The sequence below is a fragment of the Salmo salar genome, chromosome 16, assembly GCF_965601325.2.
Source record: "Salmo salar chromosome 16, fSalSal1, whole genome shotgun sequence".
Taxonomy (NCBI): Eukaryota; Metazoa; Chordata; class Actinopteri; order Salmoniformes; family Salmonidae; genus Salmo; species Salmo salar.
The window spans coordinates 65,015,696-65,041,328 of record NC_138306.1 but is presented as its reverse complement, the minus strand read 5'-3'; the positions used below and the strand labels follow the sequence as shown (position 1 = coordinate 65,041,328).

General features: G+C 49.2%; 1 protein-coding gene across 6 annotated transcripts in view; it reads right to left on the bottom strand.

Annotated features, from left to right (window-relative positions):
- Positions 1-1,298: 1,298 nt before the first annotated feature.
- LOC106574308 (B-cell CLL/lymphoma 9 protein) overlaps positions 1,299-25,633 on the bottom strand; it is a 100,792-nt gene continuing 76,457 nt past the window's right edge. For 3 of the 6 annotated variants that reach the window (XM_014150123.3, XM_014150124.3, XM_045697569.2), the window contains exons 4-11: positions 20,623-21,014; positions 18,126-18,439; positions 13,566-13,676; positions 12,664-12,826; positions 7,288-7,387; positions 4,651-6,952; positions 4,133-4,381; positions 1,299-3,786 (exon numbers count right to left, since the gene is read on the bottom strand). In XM_014150123.3, the coding sequence (XP_014005598.2) occupies positions 2,654-3,786; positions 4,133-4,381; positions 4,651-6,952; positions 7,288-7,387; positions 12,664-12,826; positions 13,566-13,676; positions 18,126-18,439; positions 20,623-20,942 (4,692 nt within the window). In that variant the 5' untranslated portion in view covers positions 20,943-21,014 and the 3' untranslated portion in view covers positions 1,299-2,653. The remainder of the gene's footprint in view (positions 3,787-4,132; positions 4,382-4,650; positions 6,953-7,287; positions 7,388-12,663; positions 12,827-13,565; positions 13,677-18,125; positions 18,440-20,622; positions 21,015-25,633) is intronic. The other 3 variants (XM_045697573.2, XM_045697574.2, XM_045697572.2) reach the window with 2 other exon arrangements.

Below are 25,633 nucleotides of genomic sequence, written 5' to 3'. Positions count from 1 at the left end.
GACCGTGGGTACGGTAAAGACCACTGATCCTCTTCGTACTAATTATGACTAAATGTAAAAGAAGCACAAACTCAATATATACATTCCATATGTATCATGCACTGTATTTGACTGATATTTTCTAACCTATGAACACACTTCATCAAAGATATTGGGTTTGATTGTGTGTTTTTTTTACTGGCTTCTTATCGAGCAACAGGGTAAATAATTTGTTGAGTTTCAGTTTCCATTTGTCCTAATCTTCTATAACCCGTCTTTATAGCCATATTTAAAATCACAGCTGCAGGACAAATTTACCATCACTAAAATTAGCCGAGGACGAAGCCCTCTTGACCAGGCTGCTCTCTGGAATGCTGGGTAATTATAGTGTGTTGGTTGACATTCGGAGCCAGACGAAACCTTTAGAAATGATTCCCAGCGTTAACATTTTGATAATAGGGCTAGGGAATTATTCCCAACGTATCCCAGGGCACGGCCTGGATGGGAGCCAAAGATAACAAACCCCAGGGAATTAACTTACAATGAGTACGTATGGGCATTCATTGGAAATAGTCACTACTTGTGCTTGAATTCACAAAGCATCTGAGTAGCAGTGCCGATCTAGGATCAGTTTAGCCTTTTAAGTTATAATGAATAAGAGGGGGGACCTGATCCTAGCTTAGTACTCCTACTCTGAGATGCTAATACGAGCCCCGATTGTGGTTATAATTTTTGCCTGATACACTTCAAGAATTACTTCAACATTACACAGGAGTAAAACAATTTGCCAACACCAGTCTGTCGGATATTGCTGCCAGTTCCGAACTTCAATAACAAAAAAGGTTTAATGCACTAGGCTCTATTAAGTAGAGCAGTAGTTCAACCAGGTACCCCTGGGGAATACTTTACCTCTCCACAGGGAATACTTGAAGAGACTCAAAAGACCATAGGCTTACTGGTGAAATGCAAACGAGGGGGTACTTCAGGGAACAAAATTAACTTGGTGGTACAGTAACCCAAAAAGTTAGAGAACCACTGGAGTAGAGTACCACAAAAGGATAGTTGTTGGCATGGGCCCTGGAACTCTTAAGAATGGGATGTAAGCACCGCTGACCAGTGTTCCTCCACTAGGTGGCCACATTGCTCTATCCTGTGTGAGATCCATTACAACCGACACAAAGGATTCTCCCATATTGTTTTGATGGAAAATAACATTCATCATACCTAATTACTCCTCCAAAAGGTGCGATTGACTAGTGTCATGGGAATTCTGGTGCGCTAGGGGAAAATAGTATACAACACATCACAGGCCACCTGTATACCAAACAATATATTTTATTTGTCTTCCAACACCACAGCCCTGTACCAAATTCAATGGAGTCACATGACAATGTGTTAACACAGGAGAGGCAGGGACACAGATACGACCTATTAGCTCATTTTCTGTTTCGCTTTTTTTTGTTGTCATTTTTGTTTAAAAAAATAATAAAAAATCAGTAAAATTCCATGGTCACCACCCCTCCAAGTAATCCAGACATGGTTAAGGCTGCTTCGTCTTCTTTACGCTCCTCTCTGTACTCCTATCCTGGAAAGGTGAGAGCAGAGGCTTTGCTTGCTGCTGTGTCCGTTTGTCTGTTAGGGCTAAGAGGGGTTTGAGGTGTGACAGACATCACCCCCCCTAACCCACAACCCCATATCCAATTCTAAACCAGGCCTCACCAGCACCTCACTGCGTATGCCCCAGAATCACCCCTCCTACCGAGTGTTTTGACAAAAACAGGAGAAAAGAAAAAAAAAATAACATTCTTTACAGTTAAATCATGTTTGTGCTTTTTTAATAATACTATTATCTGTATGAGGTCATCGTTTGGCATATTATACAGAGTAACAAAGGAAAATGCAGTTAAAATACTTTGACCCCCCTACATGGTAAACAGCATTTCGGAGTGGGAGTTGCAGCGACATTTGGCTACCCTACCCCCCTCTCCACACCCCCACCCTCCTTTACAAAAGAAGATGTGAAAACAAACTAGAAGTCACTATTAAAATCCCTTTAACAACACAAATACAGTACACAAATACAAAGAGCATTGAATCTCTGGAGGGTAGTGATGAGATGAGATGTAAACATACAGCCAAAAATGGTGCAACTCGAGACAACAACAAAAAAAACGGTGACCTTTTCATCTTTTTATTCAGTTCCTTGTGTTTTTAATCCTTTATTGTTCTTTACATTTCGTCGTTTAGCTGTTCTTATAACAGTACAACTACGGACCTCTGGTCCCGGGTCATCCCTTGACTTTTTATGAAGAGGCCCATTTCCTATCCGCCCGTAGAACACTGGAGCTTAGACTCGTCCCGTACATTCTACGTTTTCCCAAACAGAGAAAGGTCAGTCCCCTCTGAAATGGTGTACATCTGCCTTCCCCTCCGTGGAACACGCTGCAGTTGCACCACCACACCCGACAGACTGCTAAACCAGCACAAAAGTGTCTCGGGATGTGTGTGCGTGTATGTGCCAGAGTGAATGTATGCGTCCCCAGTCCACACAACAACCGCCTAAGAGAGCACAAGTCTCATGTGTATTCCTTTGTTGGCGCAGGTTCTAGACTCCAGGTTCTAGACTCCTGCGGGTTCCGAGTCAGGTCTTTAGTTTCTACTTGGCTGTAGCAGCTCAGAACATGAGGTTCCCGGGGTTTCCGGGACCAGGGTTGAAGCCCATGCCCATGTCCCCTGCCATGCCGCGAGGCCTCATCTGAGGCGGCATCATCATAGTCTGCTGGGGGCCACCCATGCCGTGGAGTGACATCATCATGTTGGGCGAGCCCACGGGGCCCGGGTGATTGTACATGAGCCCCCCCCTCTCTTTAACTTGCATCATCCCATGCCCAGGTCCTCCCATCATGCCCGGTTGCTGTCCCGGTGACAGCATCCGGTGCTGGGGTCCCATCATGCCCTGGGGCATGAAGCCGGGGTGGCCCGGGTGTAGCTGCCGCATGGGATTGTGGCCAGGGTTCCCCATTGGCATGTCTTGGGGCCCCCCCATGTGGCCAGGGCCCGGCGGACCCCCCATCCCCTGCATGGGCATCCCCATCCTGGGGTTCCCCTCCACCATCATCCCCTGCATCTGGGGAGGGAAGCCCTGGGGGCCGGAGGAGTGAGGAGGTTTCCCCCCCGGGCCGTCGCCACCGCGGGGGAAGTAGGACAAAGTCTGGCTGGGCTTTTCCGATGGGATAATCCGGGAGAGGTCAAACTCCGGCATTCCGGTGGCTCCCGTTCGCATGACCTCGTGGAGGTCGTTATCATTATTGAACATGTTGAAGTCCTGGCCTCCTCCGGGGGTGTTGGGTTTACACATGCCGCCCGGATCCCCGCCGGGGCCCATGCTGGCCATTCGGCCCATGGGGCCCCCCTCCACCTGGAAGCCCATGCCGTGGGGGAAACCACCCTGGGGCCCAGGGCCGTTGTGGGGGAAAGGGACCTGCTGAGGAGGAGAGTGACCGGGGGGGAATCCCTGGCCTCGGTGGGGGAAGCCCATACGGCCCTGAGGTATCATCTGAGGGTTGCCCATCCCTGGGTCCTGCCCGCCGGGCATCATCATGCCGTGGGGCCCCATCATACCCGGCCCCATGGGCCCCTGGTGGGGTCCCCCCATTGGGTTGGGCGAGGGCATCTGGTTAGGCATGCCGTGGGAGAGGGGCTGGGAGCCCATGGTGTTCATGCCCATGGGGCTGAGAGCGGGCATGGGGCCTTGTGATGTGGGAGCCATCATGCGGTTGTGGCCCGGGTGGTGGTTCATTCCCATACCTATAGGAGGCAGCAGAGAGGCAGGCAGGGTGAGATCACTACATTCAAACCATAAAACAAAGAGCAAAAACATAAAGTGGTTGGCATACGCTTACACCTCAGTATAGTGAAAGTTCTAGGCTCCAGAGGTGTGTGTAAAAGGCAATTGAAAAGGTGCAAATTTGGATACAGATACGTATAAGTATTTATGATTTGTGATGCGTTAACGGAAAATGGCCTGGTCTAAACAGCCACCTCTCTGGTACAGCTGTGTGTGTGTGTGTGTGTGTGTGTGTGTGTGTGTGTGTGTGTGTGTGTGTGTGTGTGTGTGTGTGTGCAAAATATAACAGCGTGTTGGAGCTCTTACCAGACATGTTCATGGGCGGCAGGTTCGGCGAGCGGGCCGGTGGCGAGTCGTCGTCCGAGCTCGCCACCGTTTTGATGGCGTCGTGGTAGAGGGGCGTGGAAGTGGGCATGGCGAACTTGGACATGCGTGACATCATGATGGACAGTGGGTTCTGAGATATCGTGGGCTCAGGGGGCAGGGCGTAGGGGCTGCCAGACGGAAGACTGGAAGCACTACTGGAAGGGGGTGCTGTGGGGGGACCATTCCCACCTGAAGGGGAGGGGGAGAGGATGACGAGAAGGGGAGAGAGAGAAAGCGAAGGGGAGAGAGAGAAGGGGAGAGATTCGTTACATAAATATCCACTGTATCTTCTTATGCAGAGAACACATAGGGCTGAATCCTAATTAAACTCAAGCTTTCACACATTGCCTGAGTCTTAGTTAAGCGCACAGATCTCAAGTCAAGATTCAGTCCATAAAGCACAATCTACTGAACTGAATTGATGGAAGGCTAACAGAGGAGAAACTTCTGGGACTCACCTTGCTCCACGTTGCCCATCATGTTGGGTGAGGTCATGCTGAGCGGCGGCTGCTTGTTGTTCTGGGGGATGCCTGGACTCTGCATGGGGGGCTTGGGGGACGATGTCCACCCTGGGGAGGGTGCCGGGAGCGAGGGCGACTTCATGTGGACGGGAGAGGCTCCAGCCGAACCCATCATGGGTGGAGACTTGATGGAGGCGGCCGCCGCGGCTGCAGCCACTGCCGCCGCCGAGGGACCCTGGAGCATGCCGGCCAGCTGGGAGGGCGTCTGGGGGGACTTGAGGTTCCCAGAGGGCGAGCCCAGCATGGGGGACTGGACCTGCCTCAGCGTAGGGGACTTGAGGGGGTTGATGTTGGGTGAGTTAGCCTGGCCGCCCTGGATGTCCTGGGGACCCTTGCGGACCCCCATGTTCCTCTGGTTGGGAGGCGGGCCCGAGTTGGGGGGCATATGGCTGAGGCGACCGTTGCCGCCGTGGTTGGGTCCTCGCTGGTCAGGGCCGAAGGGGGTTTCACCTCTGGGGCACCTAGGGTTCCCAGGCCCTGGCCCGTGAGGCCCCATGCCTGGGAAGTGGCGGTTGGGGCCCATGTTGAAGTCCCCTGGGTGGTGCCCCTGGTCAGGGAAGGGAGCTCCCTGCATCATCTTCTGCGGGCCCATGTTCTCTGGCATGGAGCCTCCTCTCATCTTCATCATCTCCTCGGGGCTCAAGTTCATGGGAGGCTCCCCCCTCATCTTAGCCTGCATCATCTGGGGGTTGGGCCCCATGTTCATGTTCCCGGGGCCCATGCTGAACTCAGGGCCCATGTCCCTGCCCAGGCCCTTGACAAACTCCATCCTGGAGGATGGACTCATGGGGCCAACGTCGCCAGGCATTCTGGGAAACATCATGCCTCCTCCGTTAGGGCCATTGCCAGGGCCTTCCATTGGCCCCCGGGGGCCGTTGCCCCCCATCATCCTGTTCATCTCCATGATCATGCCCGGGGGCAGCCCCATGCCCTGCTTGTCACCCCCCATGCCCTGCTGGAACATGGCCTCCTGCACCGCCTGTGGGTTGGGGAACCTCTCCACCCGACCCCCTGGCCCTACAAACTGCCCCTGTCCGGGCGGGAAGCCCCTGCCATCGCCCATGTTGGGTCCCACGTCGTCGGGCCAATTCATTCCAGGCCGGGGCCCCCTGGGGTTGGGGCCGCCCTCCATACCCGGGTTCATCATGCCAGGAGGGAAGCCGCCGGGCATCCTCTGTATGTGGGGGTGCATGGGGCCCCGGGGGCCCATGCTCATCTGCTCTGGGAAGTGCTCGGGGCCCCACATCTCCCCAGGCGAATTGATCTGGTAGGGAGGCGGGGGCCCGCGCATCATGGGGCCCCGGGGGCCTTGTTGGTGCATCATCATGTCGCCCATGGGCCCCCGGTGCTGCATCTGCTCCTGCTTCCTTTTCTTCTCCTCGTAGAACTCCTGCTGCAGCTTCAGCCATGCCATCTGCTCTGGGTTCATCCCTGTGTGATCCCCGTGCTCACCGCCGGGCCCTCCGTGAGTGTTCATAGGCGGCCCAGGAGGCAGGGGCCCCAGCTCGTCCGGGGAGAATGGCATGTCTCTGAGGCCTCCGGGCCCAAATGGAGGGCCATCGGGCCGGGGCCCCCCAGGGCCTCCAGGCTTCCCCAGGCTCTGGGACTGGGCCATCATGGCCTGGAGGGGGCCCTGCTCCCCTGGCTTCTTGGGCCCCCCCTCCATCATGCCGGGGTTGGGCCCGGGGGGCCCGCCCGGGTTTCCCTGCCCCATGGCTACCATGTCTTTGAGTGATAACTCCTTGTCATCAGGGAAGAGCATGCGCTGGATGTCCCGTAGCGTTTGCAGAGAGCGTTCGCGGTGCTCCAGCTGCTCCTGGGACAGGCCCTCAGAGTTGTCCCCCATGCTGGACATCAGCTCATGTGCCAGCTGCTGCTGCTGCTGGGCTGTGAGTTTGGCGTCGGCACCATTGGGAAGGTCCAGAGAGGGGAAGCCCTGTTGGGATGGTCCAGAGGGGGTCTGGTGGCCGGGCGGCCCTCCAGGGTTGCTGTTAGGGTCGTGGGGGGTGCCGTCCTGGGGGCTTCCGCTCTTAGAGTCCATGCCCCCAGAGGCAGCCCCGTCCTGGGGGAAGCTCCCAGGCTTGGCCCCCTGAGGCTGGGCTTCTACTGGCTGCTGTTGGCCTGGTGGAGGTGCTTTGGAGGCCTGCTTGTGGTTCTGGTCAGAAGGGTGAGATGACTGCTGCTGGGGGGCTCCACCCAGCTGCTTGGAGTCACCCCGAGGGGGTCCCATCTGATTATTCTACAACACAGGGTGAGGGTGAGGGGGGGATTGGTTGGGTTACCAAAAGTTCCCACTAACTGACACATTAAGAGACACTTATCAAAAGCATCCCAGGGTGCATAATTAATATTGCTTTTTATTTTTAAATACACAATTATTTTGAGTTGGACAAATATAACATTGTCCGAATCGTGCTTAAAGTTTTAACATTGTTATATAACATTATATTACCAGACCAACAAGGGGCACAATGCAAATGGTCTGCAAACTGCAAGGTTTTTATGATACCCCAAATCCTATGATAAATAATAGGCTAGTTAAAAGTGGTTTGTATTGAAGTGGGTTTGTCTTACCATAGGTAGATGGGGCTTGTTGCCCTTGCCGTTGGAGATGTTGTTCATGTGGAAGGCAATGATGTTGTCCGAGTGGCCTGTGAAGACCGCATCAGCCGCCCTGCAGACAGTAGGAGCACACTTATGAGTAGGTGCGTGCGCATGCGTTTCAAACAGGCAACAGGTAGAAAAGTCCCATTTCAAACATCTGGTTAATAATTGAATAATTGAAGCCTATCATCGAAGCCATATATTGAGCACAATTGTGAACAATTGCCACAGCAGACATTAAAAAAGGTCCAATGTAGACAGGGTTTGTTTTTAATTTCTGGGTAACAATTAAGTACCTTACTGTGAAGATTTTTGACCATTTTAATTGAAAACGAACAAAAATAACTTAGCGGAGGGCAATTTCTCAAGCAAGAATTTAGAGTGGTCTGAGTGGGGAGGGGAAAACTAACTGTGTAACTCCTATTGTTCTATTAACTAATTCACTGCATGGTGACATCACAGGCCTTTAAATGCAACTGCTTAGTAGTGTGGGTTCAATAGCATCTCATTAGTGTGCAAGATCTTGAGAATCTGTCACAAGTCCCTCTACTTCTATTCGAGATGAAAATTATCAGGCACCTTATCGATAGCAACAGCTCATGGTCCTCCTGGAATCAGATGTTTTTTTTTACTCAATGGAGGAACGTAGTCAGAGAAATGCTGATGAATGTCTTGCTCGAGCTGTGTATGCAGCTGGTTCACCTCTGATGCTCACAGGCAATGTGTATTGGAAGAGATTTCTGAATGTTCTTTGCCCAGCATACACCCCTCCAACCAGACATGCTTTATCTACTCATTTGCTGAATGCAGAGTTCAAGTGAAGGTCAAGCAAATCGTAGAAAAAGCAGACCGTATTGCAATCATCTCTGATGGGTGGTCGAATGTTCGTGTGCAAGAAATAATGAACTACATCATCTCCACCCATCAACCAGTATTCTAAAAGAGCACAGACACAAGGGACAACAGACACACCGGTCTCTACATTGCAGATGAGCTGAAGGCAGTCATCAATGACCTTGGACCACAGAAGGTATTTGCACTGGTGACAGACAATGCTGCTTGGTCTTAGGTAGATGAGTCCTACCCTCACATCACACCCATTGGCTGTGCTGCTCATGCATTGAATCTGCTCCTCAAGGACATCATGGCACTGAAAACAATGGATACACTCTACAAGAGAGCCAAGGAAATGGTTAGGTATATGAAGGGTCATCAAGTTATAGCAGCAATCTACCTCACCAAGCAAAGTGAGAAGAATAAGAGCACCACATTGAAGCTGCGCAGCAACACCCGCTGGGGTGGTCTTGTCATGTTTGACAGTCTCCTGGAGGGGAAGGAGTCTCTCCAAGAAATGGCCATGTCACAGTCTGCCGATATGGACAGCCCCATCAAGAGGATCCTCCTAGATGATGTATTTTGGGAGAGAGTGGTAAGCAGCTTGAAACTCCTGAAACCTATAGCAGTACCCATTGCATGGATTGAGGGAGACAATGCCATCCTGTCTGATGTTCAGACTCTGCTTGCAGATGTAAGAGAAGAAATCCGTACTGCTCTGCCCACTTCACTGTTGCTCCAAGCAGAGGAAACTGCAGTTCTGAAATCCATTAAAAAGCGTGAAGACTTCTGCCTGAAGCCCATACACGCCGCAGCGTATGTTGGACCCCAAGTGTGCTGGCAAGAGCATCCTGTCTGGTGCAGAGATCAACAAGGCCTATGGTGTCATCACTACTGTGTCTCAACCACCTTGGCCTGGATGAGGGCAAGGTTCTTGGCAGTCTGGCATAGTACACTTCCAAGCAAGGGCTTTGGGATGGAGATGCAATATGGCAGTCGTGCCAACATATCTCATCAGCCAGCTGGTGAAAGGGACTTTGTGGATCTGAGGATCTTTCTCCTGTTGCCTCCATCATCCTCCAAATCCCACCAACATGAGCCGCGTCAGAGCGCAACTGGTTCTTGTTCAGGAACACACACACACACACACACACACACACACACACACACACACACCAAAGTACGCAACAGGCTAACCAATACAAGGGTTGAAAAATGTGTGGCCATCCGGGATATTTGAGGCTTTTTGAGCCTGACGACGAGCCATCCTCAACAAGGTTGGAAAGTGACAGTGAAGATGAGGCCTCAGAGTCTGATGTTCAAGAGGTGGACATTGAGGAGGTCCAGGGAGAAGACAAGCCTGAGAGAAAGACAACCAAAGCTTTAGTTTCTAGACCATTTTACAGATGTATGTTGAAAACGTTTTTGGGAGATGCGATGGCTCATTGGGGATCATTCAATACTCCCTTTCTTTTGTTGTTCAGTGGAATCATCCCATGTGAAGAGTCAACTCAATTAAAAAGTACAATTTGTAACTAAATGTGGTTGTTTTTTTTCTATTGGAAGGATTTAATCATTTGCAATTATGTCTACTTATGATAAGGTAAAAGGTTTGTTTCTGTCTCCATATGATATGGTAAATATATCCAATGCAAAAAAAATCTACATTTTAAATGGTATTAATATTAATTTGCATACATTTCCCATATATTCCCGTTAATTCCCACAGAAAGATTCCACATCGGAATATTCCCCAAAATGTGCAACCCTAATGTCGTGGCCAAACGTTTTGAGAATGAAAGAAATATTAATTTTCAAAGTTTGCCGCTTCAGTGTCTTTAGATATTTTTGTCAGATGTTACTATGGAATACTGAAGTATAATTACAAGTATTTCATAAGTGTCAAAGGCTTTTATTGACAATTACATGAAGTTGATGCAAAGAGTCAATATTTGCAGTGTTGACCCTTCTTTTTCAAGACCTCTGCAATCTGCACTGGCATGCTGTCAATTAATTTCTGGGCAACATCCTGACTGATGGCAGCCCATTCTTGCATAATCAATGCTTGGACTTTGTCAGAATTTGTGGGGTTTTGTTTGTCCACCCGCCTCTTGAGGATTGACCACAAGTTCTCAATGGGATTAAGGTCTGGGGAGTTTCCTGGCCATGGACCCAAAATATCGGTGTTTTGTTCCCCGAGACACTTAGTTATCACTTTTCCCTTATGGCAAGGTGCTCCATGCTGGAAAAGGCATTGTTTGTCACCAAACTGTTCCTGGATGGTTGGGAGAAGTTGCTCTCGGAGGATGTGTTGGTACCACTCTTTATTCATGGCTGTGTTCTTAGGCAAAATTGTGAGTGAGCCCACTCCCTTGGCTGAGAAGCAACCCCACACATGAATGGTCTCAGGGTGCTTTACTGTTGGCATGACACAGGACTGATGGTAGCACAGCTTTTTTCCGGATGCCCCAAACAATCGGAAAGGGGATTCATCAGAGAAAATGACTTTACCCCAGTCCTCAGCAGTCCAATCCCTGTACCTTTTGCAGAATATCAGTCTGTCCCTGATGTTTTTCCTGGAGAGAAGTGGCTTTCTTTGCTGCCCTTCTTGACACCAGGCCATCCTCCAAAAGTCTTCACCTCACTGTGGGTGCAGATGCACTCACACCTGCCTGTTGCCATTCCTGAGCAAGCTCTGTACTGGTGGTGCCCCGATCCCGCAGCTGAATCAACTTTAGGAGACGGTCCTGGCGCTTGCTGGACTTACTTATGCGCCCTGAAGCCTTCTTCACAACAATTTAACCGCTCTCCTTGAAGTTCTTGATGATCCGATAAATGGGTGGTTTAGGTGCAATCTTACTGGCAGCAATATCCTTGCCTGTGAAGCCCTTTTTGTGAAAAGCAATGATGACGGCACATGTTTCCTTGCAGGTAACCATGTTTGACAGAGGATGAATAATGATTCCAAGCACCAACCTCCTTTTGAAGCTTCCAGTCTGTTATTCGAACTCAATCAGCATGACAAAGTGATCTCCAGCCTTATCCTCATCAAAACTCACACCTGCATTAACGAGAGAATCACTGACATGATGTCAGCTGGTCCTTTTGTGACAGGGCTGAAATGCAGTGGAAATGTTTTTTGGGGATTCAGTTCATTTGCATGGCAAAGAGGGACTTACTTTGCAATGAATTGCAATTCATCTGATCACTCTTCATAACATATGCAAATTGCCATCATACAAACTGAGGCAGCAGACTTTGTGAAAATTAATATTTGTGTCATTCAAAACTTTTGGCCACAACTGTACTTCTGACTAATCAGATCGGCTCTTTTGCCAATAATTGGGCAAGACATCTGAATTGGGATGCCTGTGTAAATACAGCCAATGTGTTCTGGGAGGAAGTTCAAGCAACTATAAACCAGTAATAGCCAGCTGAACTACACAGGTGAACTTAACAGTTGAAAGCTCCATGGTTAGGGACACGAGTGGCAGGGCTGAAATTGCCTCTTGTTATCTATCACCAATCTATCAAATGTATTTATAAAGCCTTTTTTACATCAGCAGATGTCACAAAGTGCTTATACAGAAACCCAGCCTAAAACCCCAAAGAGCAAGCAATGCAGATGTAGAAGCACAGTGGCTAGGAAAAACCTACTAGAAAGGCAGGAACTTAGGAAGAAACCTAGAGAGGAACCAGGCTCTGATGGGTGGCCAGTCCTCATCTGGCTATGCCAGGTGGAGAACATAAGAGTACATGGACATTAAGGCCAGATCGTTCTTCGATACGTTCAAACGTTCATAGATGACCAGCCGGGTCAAATAATAATCACAGTGGTTATAGAGGGTACAACAGGTCTGCACCTCAGGAGTAAATGTCAGTGGGCTTTTCATAGCCGAGCATACAGAGGACGACACAGGCAGAACACACCGATCAGGGGGTTGGCTGGGCTACTCAGGGCAGACAAGGGTTGGGGGAAGAGAGAGAGACCTTGTTGTCATCCCCTGTCAATCAAATGAGAACACCCCACTAGGGGACAGCCCAGAGTTTCTTTGGGTGACCCTCTGTCATTACTCACAGCCAGTCTTTCAGTGACTGGCAGAACACACTGAGAAGGTGGCTGGCTAGGCTACTCAGGGCAGACAAGGGTGTGTGGGGGGTAAAGGGGGTGTGAGGAAGAGATGGTAGTGTACGGGTCAGAGACAGGGAACCAGCTAGATCTCTCTGAAGCGTGGGGAGGGAAAGGGGCAACACACCCCACACTAAGAGGTTTCCATCCAGTGACTTCACTTCATTTTGAATGCATTCACTCGTCTCGACCATTCTCCAGAAGTGTGAACTTGCACCCTCCTTTGTCAGATTTAAAAGCATCAGATTGGTCAAAGAAGCATTGGCCTGAGGGAGTTTCTGACCATTGTTAAATCCAGAGTGTTCAGGGTGTGGTACACTTTAATGTATAGATCATGAACAATGACCAATCAACATACAAACAAACAGCCAGAGCTAGCTTACTTGTTGGCCATCTCTGTTGTGAAGACGTACACGACCTTTGACCCGGGCTTGGGACCACTGCCGCCCAGCTCCATGCTCTGCCCTCCAACGGCATTGTGGGTCGACGTGGCCGAGCTGAGCGCGTTGTTGGAGTCCAGAGGCTTCATCTCTATCGAATTGCAGTCTGGAGAGAGAAACAGAGAGTAGAGGGGAGAATGAGAGAACACTATGGACCAGACCATGATGTTCATAACCAATGGTGTTGTTTCAGGTTGTCTCCATTGTGCATCTCAAAATATCGCTATATGTGGTTCCTGAGACGCTAAAACACTTCTCCGGGGGCGTTGTGAGATCAGATATAATCTGTTCACTGCAATAAATACAACCTGGAACTATTCGGATGAGATATACAGTATCAAGCATCTCAGAGTAGGATTGCTGATCTAGGATCAGTTCCTCCCTGTCCATGTAATCTTATTCACTGTGATCTAAAAAGCAAAACTGCTCCTAGATCAGCACTCCAAGACCCTTGACACATACAGCCCCAGACCATTAGGCCTGTGTAATCTTCTCCAAGTTATTTAGGAGGACCATGGGGAGCACTCACAGCAAATCACTTCTGTTCCTTCCCAACCCCAGTTTACTGGTCTAGTCCCAGATCTGTTTGGCTGCGTTTACACAGGCAGCCCAACTCTGATATTTTTCCCACTCATTGATCTTTTGACCAATCACATCAGATCTTCTCACATATTTCTTTCAAAGCCGATCCGATTGGTCAAATTATCAATTTGTGAAAAAGAGGTCTGAATTGGGATGCCTGTGTAAAACGCTGCCAGAGTACTGTTTGTGGCAGTGACCATAGGAGTTGATAAGACTGTACAAACAGATCTGGGACCAGTTGACCAGGTAGCTACAGTACTTACTAAAGAACCCTGGGTCTTCCTCGTCACTCTCGCCCCCAGAGCACCAGTCCGCTCCACTGTAGGGCTGCCGCCGCTCAGCTACACACAGCCTCTTGGCTCGGCTGCCCAGCTCTACACCAGAGAGAGAGATGAAGGAGCTAAGTCTGGCTAGTGTCAATCAAGCACACCTATAAAGCTGTACTCATTAAAACTTACTGATTTTGTCATGCACAAGTGAATTGAACAACACATTTAGGCCTAGCTGGTGTTCCGGGGTTTACAATAATGTGATGCAGCATTCGTAGCCTGGTTTCAGAACCGTTTGTGCCGTCTTGCTAAATCCGTTGGACAATGACGATATGAGTTGGCTATACAGCACAAACAGACCTGGGGCCAGGCTAGGCGACAGCATAAACACTTTACGACCAAATAACGTGTTGCCTATTCACTAGTTCACATCAATGCTCTCAGCGGGCCAATGAGTGGAGGGAGACGAGCTGCCTGTGAGGCATGCGGAGTAAAGTGGGCGGTCCTGAATGTAAATTATTTAGCCCGGTGTCTTTTAAAAACAGACAACAACCACGGGGAGCCCAGCGGGACACTGAGGGGTGGCCTGGGTCGTGTTCATGAGGCAAAACGTTGTGCAACAAAAAACAAAAACGAGCATTCAGATCGTACAACCCATTTCACTTTTGAGTGTTTTCTTCCGATTCGTGCCTACCGAATATGACCCTGTACCTCTTACCCCAAAGTCTCACATGTAGACAACCAAACATGCAAACGTGTCACACACAGTCACTCATTTAATAATAGCATCTTAAACTTTAAAGGCTGGTTTCCCTGACCCAGATTAAGCAAATAGCCTCCAACACTCTACTCAGCAAATTGGATGCAGTCTATCACAGTGCCATCCGTTTTGTCACCAAAGCCCCATAGACTACCCACCACTGTGACCTGTATGCTCTCGTTGGCTGGTCCTCGCTACATATTCGTCGCCAAACCCACTGGCTCCAGGTCATCAATAAATCTTTGCTAGGTAAAGCTCCACCTTATCTCAGCTCACTGGTCACCATAGCAACACCCACTCGTAGCATGCGCTCCAGCAGGTATATTTCACTGGTCATCCCCAAAGCCAACACCTCCTTTGGCCGCCTTTCCTTCCAGTTCTCTGCTGCCAATGACTGGAACGAATTGCAAAAATCACTGAAGTTGGAGACTTATATCTCCCTCACTAACTTCAGCCCATCTGTAAATAGCCCATCCAACCACCTACCTCATCCCCATATTTTGTTTTGTTTTTCTGCTCTTTTGCACACCAGTATTTCTACTTGCACATCCTCCACTCCAGTGTTAATTGCTAAATTGTAATTACTTCGCCACTATGGCCTATTTATTGCCTTACCTCCTTACTTAATTTGCACATACTGTATACAGATTTTTCTATTGTGTTAATGACTGTAGATTTGTTTATCCCATGTGTAACTCTGTTGTTTTTGTCGCACTGCTTTGCTTTATCATGGCCAGGTCGCAGTTGTAAATGAGAACTTGTTCTCAACTGGCCTACCTGGTTAAAGCAGCATGCTTAACTTCATCGGGGAAGGGAGCAGTATTTTCACATCCGGATGAAAAGCATGCCCAGAGTAAACTGCCTGCTACTCAGGCCCAAAAGCTAGAATATGCATATAATAGATTTGGATAGAAAACACTCTGAAGTTTCTAAAACTGTTTGAATGATGTCTGTGAGTATAACAGAACTCATATGGCAGGCAAAAACCTGAGAAAAAAATCCTACCAGGAAGTGTGGAAATCTGAAGTTGTAGTTTTTCCAAGTGATTGCCTATACAATATACAGTGTCTATGGGGTCATATTGCACTTCCTAAGGCTTCCACTAGATGTTAACAGTCTTTAGAACGTTGTTTCAGGCTTCTACTGTGAATGGGGAGAGAATAAGAGCCGATTGAGTCAGGTGTCTGGCAGTCGGCCATTATTTTAGTTATGCGCGCGGCCATCAGCACGAGCTCAGTTCTCTTTCCTTTATGAAAACAAAGGAATTGTCCGGTTGGAATATTTTTGAAGATTTATGATAAAAACATCCTAAAGATTGATTCTACACATCGTTTGACATGTTTCTACGAACTGTAATAGAACTTTTTTGACTTTTCGTCTGGACTTTAGTGCGTGCGCCTTCTGCATTTGGAATAGTGAACCTAACGCGCGAACAAAATTTAGGTATTTGGACATAAAGATCAACTTTATCGAACAAAACAAACATCGATTGTGGAACTGGGATTCCTGGGAGTGCATTCCGATGAAGATCAAAGGTAAGTGAATATTTTTGCTATTTCTGACTTTTGTGGACTCCACAACATGGCGGGTATGGCTTGTTTTGGTGTCTGAGCGCTGTACTCAGATTATTGCAAAGTGTGCTTTCGCCGTAAAGCTTTTTTGAAATCTGACACAGCGGTTGCATTAAGGAGAAGTGTATATTTAATACTATGCATAACAGTTGTATATTTTATCAACGTTTATGATGAGTATTTCTGTAAATTGATGTCCTCATTCACTGGAAGTTTTGGAGGCAAAACATTTCTGAACATTACACGCCAATGTAAAATGGGTTTTTTGGATATAAATATGAACTTTATCGAGCAAAACATACATGTATTGTGTAACATGAAGTCATATGAGTGCCATCTGATGAAGATCAAAGGTTAGTGATTAACTTTAGCTGCATTTCTGTTTTTTGTGACGCCTCTCCTTGCTTGGAAAATGGCTGTGTGTTTTTTCTTGTCTAGGTGCTGTCCTAACATAATATAATGCTATGCTTTCGCCGTAAAGCCTTTTTGAAATCGGACAATGTGGTTGGATTAACGAGAAGTGTATCTTTAAAATGGGATATAATAGTTGTATGTTTGAGAAATTTGAATTATGAGATTTTTGTTGTTTTGTTGTTTTGAATTTGGCACTCTGCTATTTCACTGGCTGTTGGCGAGTGGGACGCTACCGTCCCACATACCCCAGAGAGGTTAATGGAGGCTCTCCAATAAGTCTCTATTTCAAGTACTTTTAGTCCAGGACTAGGCTTAATCTGCATCCCTACAACAGCTCCTGGTCCGCCATTGTATGTATACTTTAAAATGAAGTCAGTCTCACACATTACTAGGATTGTGCACTGTCGACACACCAGACCACTCGCTTTCAGAACTGAGGAACCTTCTGTCCCCACCGCCAGCCCCAAACTTGTGGGCGCCTCCAGGCAAGCAGTTGTGAGCAGTGCACTGCAGGCCCCGAGGCATAGAGCCTGAAAACTTTATGAGGTGGGGTGGTTTGTGTGTGTATGTGTGTGTGTGTGTGTTAGTTAGCTGGAGATGGACATGGAGTGGAAGCTTCATGTGCAGAATGATCCAGATGCACATGCCACAAACAAAATGGCCACTGGCAAACACCTAAAGTATGTCAATAAAAATCAACAATTACCTAACAAGCCACATTAACACTAAGGAATCAAACTGACGTGTCTGGAGGGGTATTCTGGGAGTGTATTTTATTAATATACACTACACCCATACACATTTTTTCCTCAAATGCTTTAACCATACTAATATTATAGTAAAAAAAAACAAGGGTTGTCATTTTAATTCATCTATAAAATATCTAGTTGTGGTAGGCTCAATACTGAAGAAAAATACTGTTCACATTTATATGATTTCATATCATGAAAGAAGTAGAACCAGATCCTGCTCAGTAACAACAACCTCAGGTGTAACCACCAGAGGTCTCAGTGAAATGGAAATACTAAGGGGAAAATGACTGGACACCCCCTCTAACACAGTGAAATGGTTTCTTCCAAGGCTCCAGCCCACACAGAGTTTTTTCCACCAGGACGTAAACAGCGTTGTGGATGTCTTAATGCAGCACTACAGCCAGCCCCAAGGAGGAACACACACACATATATATATTATATACACACACATGCTCCCTCTTACTAGGGCGACAGCTACCAAGAATAGTGCGACTAATGCCATTCCCTGTGGGGTCCCGGGGGCCATCGTGACATGCCAGATAAGCCTGGGAGCCATTTTATAAGGACACGACTCTACATCCGTCACAAATCACAGAGAGTGAACCCCACACCGACAGACCATAAATACACTCCCACTGACAAGCCCACTCAGACAACTCCATATCATGAGTTAATAAATCACACTTCAACATCCAAGACCTAGTCCTTGTATTTTGACGGTTTGAATTCACCCCTGACTAGTTGATGTCACGGCAGACCGTTGAGAAGAAGGTGCAAGGTGATGTTGAAGGTAAAAAAAAAAAGTTTAAAAAAGGGTACTATTTGGTATGAACAGTCATTTCCACGAGGGGCCAATAATCTGCCTTGAGATTCTGGAGAAAATGACCTACGTGACAGTAAGAGCAGCATGTGCATATCTGAACTGAATCGGGCCCCATGAGACTATTATGATGTAGTGATACTGTAGGTGCCAGAGGATGTTGATCATTACCCTGGCTTGACAGACTAAACCTGTCGATGGCGCCATCACTAGTTGTAGGGGAGGGCTCGGCCTTACCTTTCTGATCCCCCTCGTTGTTGGACGTCCCTGTGTCACGCTGCTCAAAAGACTCCACCGAAGTGCTTCTTTCCCTCTTCATTTTGCCCTTGGCCCCGTTGCCTGCATTCAGGCCTTGTCCGTTTTTTAGTCCTAGGCTCCCTACGGGCCCCTTAGGGCCTAGAGTTTTGGGGTCACAGGGCGAGGGCTGCGATTGGCTGCCTGCGCCCCCTGGCTTTCCCTGATTGGGTAGTTTTGAGTCCATCTGGGCGGCGCTGGAGGGAGACATGACGGGTGGAGAGCGCACCATGGCCTCCTGCTTCTGTTTGGGACTGCTGATGGAGAGGAGAGACAACCAGGGTTAGTGGGGGAACATCAAACAATGTCATTGCTGCTCTCCCCCAAAAAATGTAAAATGCCAAAAGCAAGTCTTATCACATGCGCTTAACAGTAGAAACTAATACACCCATTCTTTACATCAAACCACCAACCGCTGTCATTATCAACAACACATGAGAAATCACAGAAGAGTCATTAATATTCTCTTACATAAACGTTGCAGCGAGAACAGACAGGCAAGTACTACGGCTGAGACTAGTTCCCCAGAGGCTGAGGGAGGCACATGGCAGCTCCCCGCCCAGAGAAAGCATCACTATTAAAACAGCAGCTGGGTCATGTTCATTAGGCACCAACACGTTAGAAAATGGACCAAAAAAAAACAGGGAGGGACTCCACGGACTTCTCAAATAAGGAATGTTTATTTTCATTTTCTGTTGCGTGCCCTAATGAACATAGCCCAGATCCTGGCCGGGGAGCCATGACGCACACAGGTGAGTGACTAATAAAGGGTAAACACATCCACCTCCAATCCTCACCCTTTCTTTGTTGACAGAGTTGGGAACAGCAGGGGAGGTGGAGGGGGGTGTTAATGTATAATCGGTGCCTTGTTAAAGTAGGCACTTTAAGTACACAGGCTTTTTTCTCCCCGTGCTGGGCCGAAACCTAGAGACGGGAACACAACTCGCCTCATTGCCATGGAGACCTGCTACACATGGATAAAGCAGGGGAAAGGGGGCTGCTCTGTAGCCGACACGAAGTCGGAGGAGAAAGGGGAAGTTGAACCTAACACAGGGAAGCACAATTGATACGGAAGGCGTAGTCAGACCAAAGATGGTGGATAAATGAAGATAGTTCACGCAGCCATTGAAAAATGTTGTGTCAGTTCCGTTCTACTTAACTGGATGTGTCTTCTATAGACACCAATGCAATAGCAGCTGGGTCTGGTCTACTTAGTTCATGGACTTTCATTGAACCAGAAAAAAAAGTGAGTATGGTGCCTCGCTTCCTCTTCCGTCTCTGGTCTGACCACACACTAACGTAGCTCGAGAACACTGTCGGAATCCATTGCTGGTGGTACGAGGTTTAGCATGACCACTGCACTGGGCTAAAAGTCCACGGACAGATTGAAAATAGTTCACTGGCAGCGTCACAGCACTCAAATGGGAGTAACAACAAGCTCCAAACAGGCCCCTACCAGGCCTCAGTCAATCCTCCATTTAAATGGAGCTCTCCTCAACAGCTCACCCTTTCCAGCTAGCAGTGAAACATAAGCCCTAGCACTCTCCTAAAAACCCAGCCAAAATGGCCTCGCAGCCAAAACCGGAGCCAATATGGATGCGAAGCCAAACGTTGAGCCAATATGGCCGGCGTGCCTACTGTGAGATGGGCCCCAGCAGGGCTTTGGCAGTGCAGCTGCAGCCTTTATACTAGCCCCAGAGGGCCTGAGTCAGCACAGGCCGGGCCAGGGATGGGCTGGCAGAGAGGCAGCTGCGGGGTGGAGACACTCAGGTTCCAGGACTCACGCAAAGCCAGGACCTGCTGCACTAGGTTAAGCTTTAACAGGCCAGAGTAGTTCAAGTCTGGTCGTCGTGTAACCTCATACAGGATGCCAGATCTGCTAGATCTGAGCTCGCCTGACCTCTTAGCAGGTTTAGGAGCGGAGGACTTAGATCCAACTGCTAGACAGGATTCAATAAATACCACGCTATAAACTACAACACAGAACGGAGAGTCAGACGGCATGGCAGACGACATGGTGGTCTTAATCAGAGAAGAACAAAGGGTTCGTTCTAGGTCGTCTTTATTGCAGAGACTGTCCGATCTCATGACGCCTGGAGAAGTGTTAAACATCTCAAGAACCACGTTGAGATGGTCTAGCAATCTTCTGAGATACGCAGCCCGATTGCTTTCGAGACAGCGTGGCAGGCATTCAAACTCATTTCACTATGCAGTGGAATTGACAGGTTCTCAAGCGGGGATGCACAACCTGCGGCCCTGGAGCGGCCCTGGAGCGGCCCTGGAGCGGCCCCGGAGCGGCCCCGGAGCGGCCCCGGAGCGGCCCCGGAGCGGCCCTGGAGCGGCCCCGGAGCGGAGGATCATTTGTCCTTAAAGTTGATTTGTTCCCCTGTTTTAAAAGAGCCAAGAGAGAGACATAATAGCAGACAAGGACCCAGCTCACCTCTGCGTGTTAGCCGATGGGGAGTTCCTCACTTTGGGATTGCTGGAATGCATTGACGGCGATCCCAGGGAGACAGAGGGCGGAGTCAAGTGCTGGTGCGGGCTGGCCGAGGGTGTGGCCTTGGCCCGGGAGTTCCAGTGGCCTGTGCCGGCAAGGGCGGAGTTAGGGGTGGGGTTGTGGTTATTAGAGGAGGGGTTAATGTTGCTATTGGCTCGGCCACTGTCTGGGCCTGCCTCGTCCCGCTCCTTCTTGACACGCTCTTTCCGGCTGAAGTTTCCTGCTGTGGCTGCTGCTCTTTCCTCTTGCACCTCCAGCATCATCTGGATGTCAGTAAGTGTGAGGTGCTGTGTGCCTGGAGTCTCCTCAAGGAGCTCTCACAGTCCTTGGGCACACTGGTAAAGACAGGGGTCGAGGGAAGGAAAAAAACAGGAGAAAATGTTAAGAGACTTCACAATGTGTGCATGTTTTGGAATGCCACTGTTGTATCAGGCACCCCCGGCATTATAACATCTCCTTAGATGGTTCGCATCACTCAAAACAAGCAGGTGACATTGACAACTAACCAAATCACGACCCTTTACTTGGTTTGACTTTACACCGCATTAGATACTGATGACCGGTCCACCAATTGACAGGACAACAGTATCATAGACCAGGGGTTGAGAAACACAGACAGAGGCTCTGTTTGAGTAGCCACACTAACATACTACTAAGTACTCAATCTTAAAGCATGGCTTTAGTCTACGTGGTATGCTAGTATGGATGGACATAGAGAGGCCTATTCCTCCCATGTAACCTTGTTTGGCGTGTCCTCCTCCTCCTCCTCCAGGGCCCTTTTTCTCCGAATCACTATCATGAGACAGTTCCCTATCCTCTGAGAAAAGTCCTCCATAAAGCTGCACTGTCAAGATAGCATAAAATATTCAGGATAGCTCTGATGATGCAAGTGGTTCCATAAGCCCCCTCTGGCTAAAGGGTAGGAGACTGAAACCCATGAGAGAATCATCCAAATGAAACTAAGGCTGAAACTTCAGCTTGGCCACAACCACCAAAACACAATTCCACACTAGACTCACAATCAAAACCCAAAAATCGTTCAAAGACTCAACCTTAAAAAAAAAAGCTAGTTGGCTGCCAGTGCATAAAATATTTGGTTCTGGCTTCTGAGATGACTAAAAAGGTTAAAGACGACGTACACTACTCAAACTACTTCGACGTGCAAACTACTTCGACGTCCTAGCTTGACGTGCAAACTACATGTGAAATCTAAAAATGTAGTGACAAGAGGACGGGATCGGACTCAAGAAACCAGGGTCCTGTCCTATCCACTAGACATCAAACGGAAGCAAACGGACCGAAACGGGGAGCGGCTACCAGTACTTATAAGAACCAATAAGAAACTCATTTTCATTGAAAAACACTTTGCGTTGCAAGACATACCTTGCTACGTTTAGCTATGGTGTGCCCTAATGAATACGGCCCAGCAATGGGAGCACATCTCCGCAGACAAAACAGGCTCAGTATCGGAGTGTGTGAGTCAGGTTTTGTAGGGGTCCTGCTATATCTGACACATCCTTGCCCTCCTGGGTATGCAGCGGGACACATTACTCATGGGAAAAAAATGTGGTAATCAAAACCCAAAAAGAGAGGAGTCAGGGAGGTTGAGAAAGAGAAGGGTGAGCTCACCAGCAGCAAGCCTTGACCAGCTCTACCTCTCCCATCGATGACTGAGAAAAACAAAACAGGGTTCTGTTCATTAGAGCACATCATCGCAAAACATTTCCAACCGGCAGACACGTGGGCTTGGTGTGTCCATCAACTACAAATGACAAGAGCTATATAACAGAGTTGTGTTCATTAGGGAACACCGTTTGAAAAATAATTGCAACGGAAAACATAACACATCTTATTGGACAAGTTCAGATAGTACCTCTCCATTTCACTGGGGCGTTTGTCCATTTTGTGCCTAATGAACACAACCCAGGCCAGTATCCCTAGGCAAGGCTTCTGCCCTCTCCGAACACAGTATGTTCATGATATTAAAAAAGACAGAGACCCGTGTCTGTATAAGGCCATGAAGAGTCTACGAGAGAAAAAACTGTTTCCATTCCACCACTCGAGTGCGGTAAGCACCGGCAGAAGCATTGGAGTCAGTCGAGCTTCTGTGCCGGGGAGAGAAAGACCGAGACATTACACTTCACTAACGAGCGTGCACCCACACGGTCGCCATGGCAACGCCACTGGTGTCTGAATCTGAACGACTCCCAACACAACTCAGGAGTGTTTGAACGAACCGTGCCGCTCCACAGACAAGCACCCACCCCCACACACACTGGGAGACACACTGGGAAAGAGGCAGGGGGACCACAACCCCCCCCCCAACCAGCCTCATTCAAACATCGACCGACCCCACACACACACACAGAGAGAGCGAATGCAAGAATGCACCAGCGTTTCCTGCTCCCTCCCTTCACCTGTGAGATCGGAGATGGACTAAATAACGGGATGATACAGTTTATCAGGCCTGCTGGTCCAGCGCCAGCGCCAGCGCCAGGACAGGACATAACAACCCCTGACTACAGAATGGTGCAGCAGGAGCCTTTACTAGGCCGGGTCAGGTCAAGGTACCTTGGCTAATGCCCCTCTCTGCAGTGGACCAGAAAACAAGCCAAAGATCACAGACACTATTTGATGATGGTGAGAGTATGAGAAGGAGAGGGAAAAGGAGGAGAGAAAGGGGAGAGGGTCATATGAGGGAGAAAAAGGAGTGGAGCTGAAGGTTTAGAAAGAGACGAAAAGCAGGAGAACGAGGAGAGAGGAGGAGCAAGCGAGGGAGACGAGGAGAAAGGGACAGGCTCTCACCCACCGGCATCATCGCCCACCGATAACTAGCCGGTTCGTCTCAGTCTAGCGATCACAGCAACTAATTGGAAGAATTTAAACAAACTATCAACCCAGCACAGCACAGCGCAACAACAGAGAGCCATTCACACAAACAAGACAGAACAGACCCTCTCCAGCAGTCTGCTTTGCTGTGGTGCCACAGGGGCTCCATGCTAATAGCTAATGTGTCTTCTTAAATGCCTGTATGAACTGCAACTGCTTGCTGTTTACTCTAACAGCGTTCTCTGTGTAACTGTTTGTGTGAGCGAGAGAGGGGGAGAAACAGAGTCAATGAAAAAGAGCGAGCGGGGAGAGAGGGAGAGAGAGAGAAACCATCCACTCACATTTATTTTTTGCATTGCTGGAGGGCTGTGCAAAGCGTTGCAACATCCCCTCTCTCAAAGAGCACTCATTTCCATACTCCCGGCAAGGAGATGAGCGCTCTCAAATTGACCTTGACGAGGGCTCCAAATAAACCCGCTGCGAAGACACCAAAGCATCCTACTGAATACCAGATAAACATCATGCAACTGTGTGAAGTCTCCCCCTGGACGTACTGCGTACTACAGAAATATCCTGAAAAAAAGGGGGGGGGGGGGGGGTGCTGGATAGAATTAGTCTAACCAACAAATCTCAGAGAGTGCATGTAACCTGGTGGTGGTTACGCAATATGCACGCATGAATGGAAAATATGGATCCAAAATTACACTCCTATGTTTCACAAACACAGATCTCCATTTTCTGAAGGACCCATTTCTCTGGACCACAAAGTAGACATGCACGTAGGCTACACACACACTCTGTGCCCACCAGCATCTACCAGCCATATTATGTAAATTCCATTTTGAAGCAAAACCACTACTGATCAGTGAGACTCTCCCCCCCCCCTCCCTCCCTCCCTCCCTCCCTCCATCCATCCCTCCTGTAGTGAGGATATAGCGTCCCTCTCTCCCCCTCCCTCCCTCCATCCCTCCTGTAGTGAGGATATAGCCTCCCTCTCTCCCCTCCCTCCCTCCATCCCTCCTGTAGTGAGGATATAGCCTCCCTCTCTCCCCCTCCCTCCCTCCTGTAGTGAGGATATAGCCTCCCTCTCTCCCCCTCCCTCCCTCCATCCATCCCTCCTGTAGTGAGGATATAGCCTCCCTCTCTCCCCCTCCCTCCCTCCCTCCCTCCTGTAGTGAGGATATAGCCTCCCTCTCTCCCCCTCCCTCCCTCCCTCCCTCCATCCCTCCTGTAGTGAGGATATAGCCTCCCTCTCTCCCCCTCCCTCCATCCCTCCTGTAGTGAGGATATAGCCTCCCTCTCTCCCCCTCCCTCCCTCCATCCCTCCTGTAGTGAGGATATAGCCTCCCTCTCTCCCCCTCCCTCCCTCCATCCCTCCTGTAGTGAGGATATAGCCTCCCTCTCTCCCCCTCCCTCCCTCCCTCCATCCCTCCTGTAGTGAGGATATAGCTTCCCTCTCTCCCCCTCCCTCCCTCCATCCCTCCTGTAGTGAGGATATAGCCTCCCTCTCTCCCCCTCCCTCCCTCCCTCCATCCCTCCTGTAGTGAGGATATAGCCTCCCTCTCTCCCCCTCCCTCCCTCCCTCCATCCCTCCTGTAGTGAGGATATAGCCTCCCTCTCTCCCCCTCCCTCCCTCCCTCCATCCCTCCTGTAGTGAGGATATAGCCTCCCTCTCTCCCCCTCCCTCCCTCCCTCCATCCATCCCTCCTGTAGTGAGGATATAGCCTCCCTCTCTCCCCCTCCCTCCATCCCTCCTGTAGTGAGGATATAGCCTCCCTCTCTCCCCCTCCCTCCCTCCCTCCATCCCTCCTGTAGTGAGGATATAGCCTCCCTCTCTCCCCCTCCCTCCCTCCCTCCATCCCTCCTGTAGTGAGGATATAGCCTCCCTCTCTCCCCCTCCCTCCCTCCATCCCTCCTGTAGTGAGGATATAGCCTCCCTCTCTCCCCCTCCCTCCCTCCATCCCTCCTGTAGTGAGGATATAGCCTCCCTCTCTCCCCCTCCCTCCCTCCATCCCTCCTGTAGTGAGGATATAGCCTCCCTCTCTCCCCCTCCCTCCATCCCTCCTGTAGTGAGGATATAGCCTCCCTCTCTCCCCCTCCCTCCATCCCTCCTGTAGTGAGGATA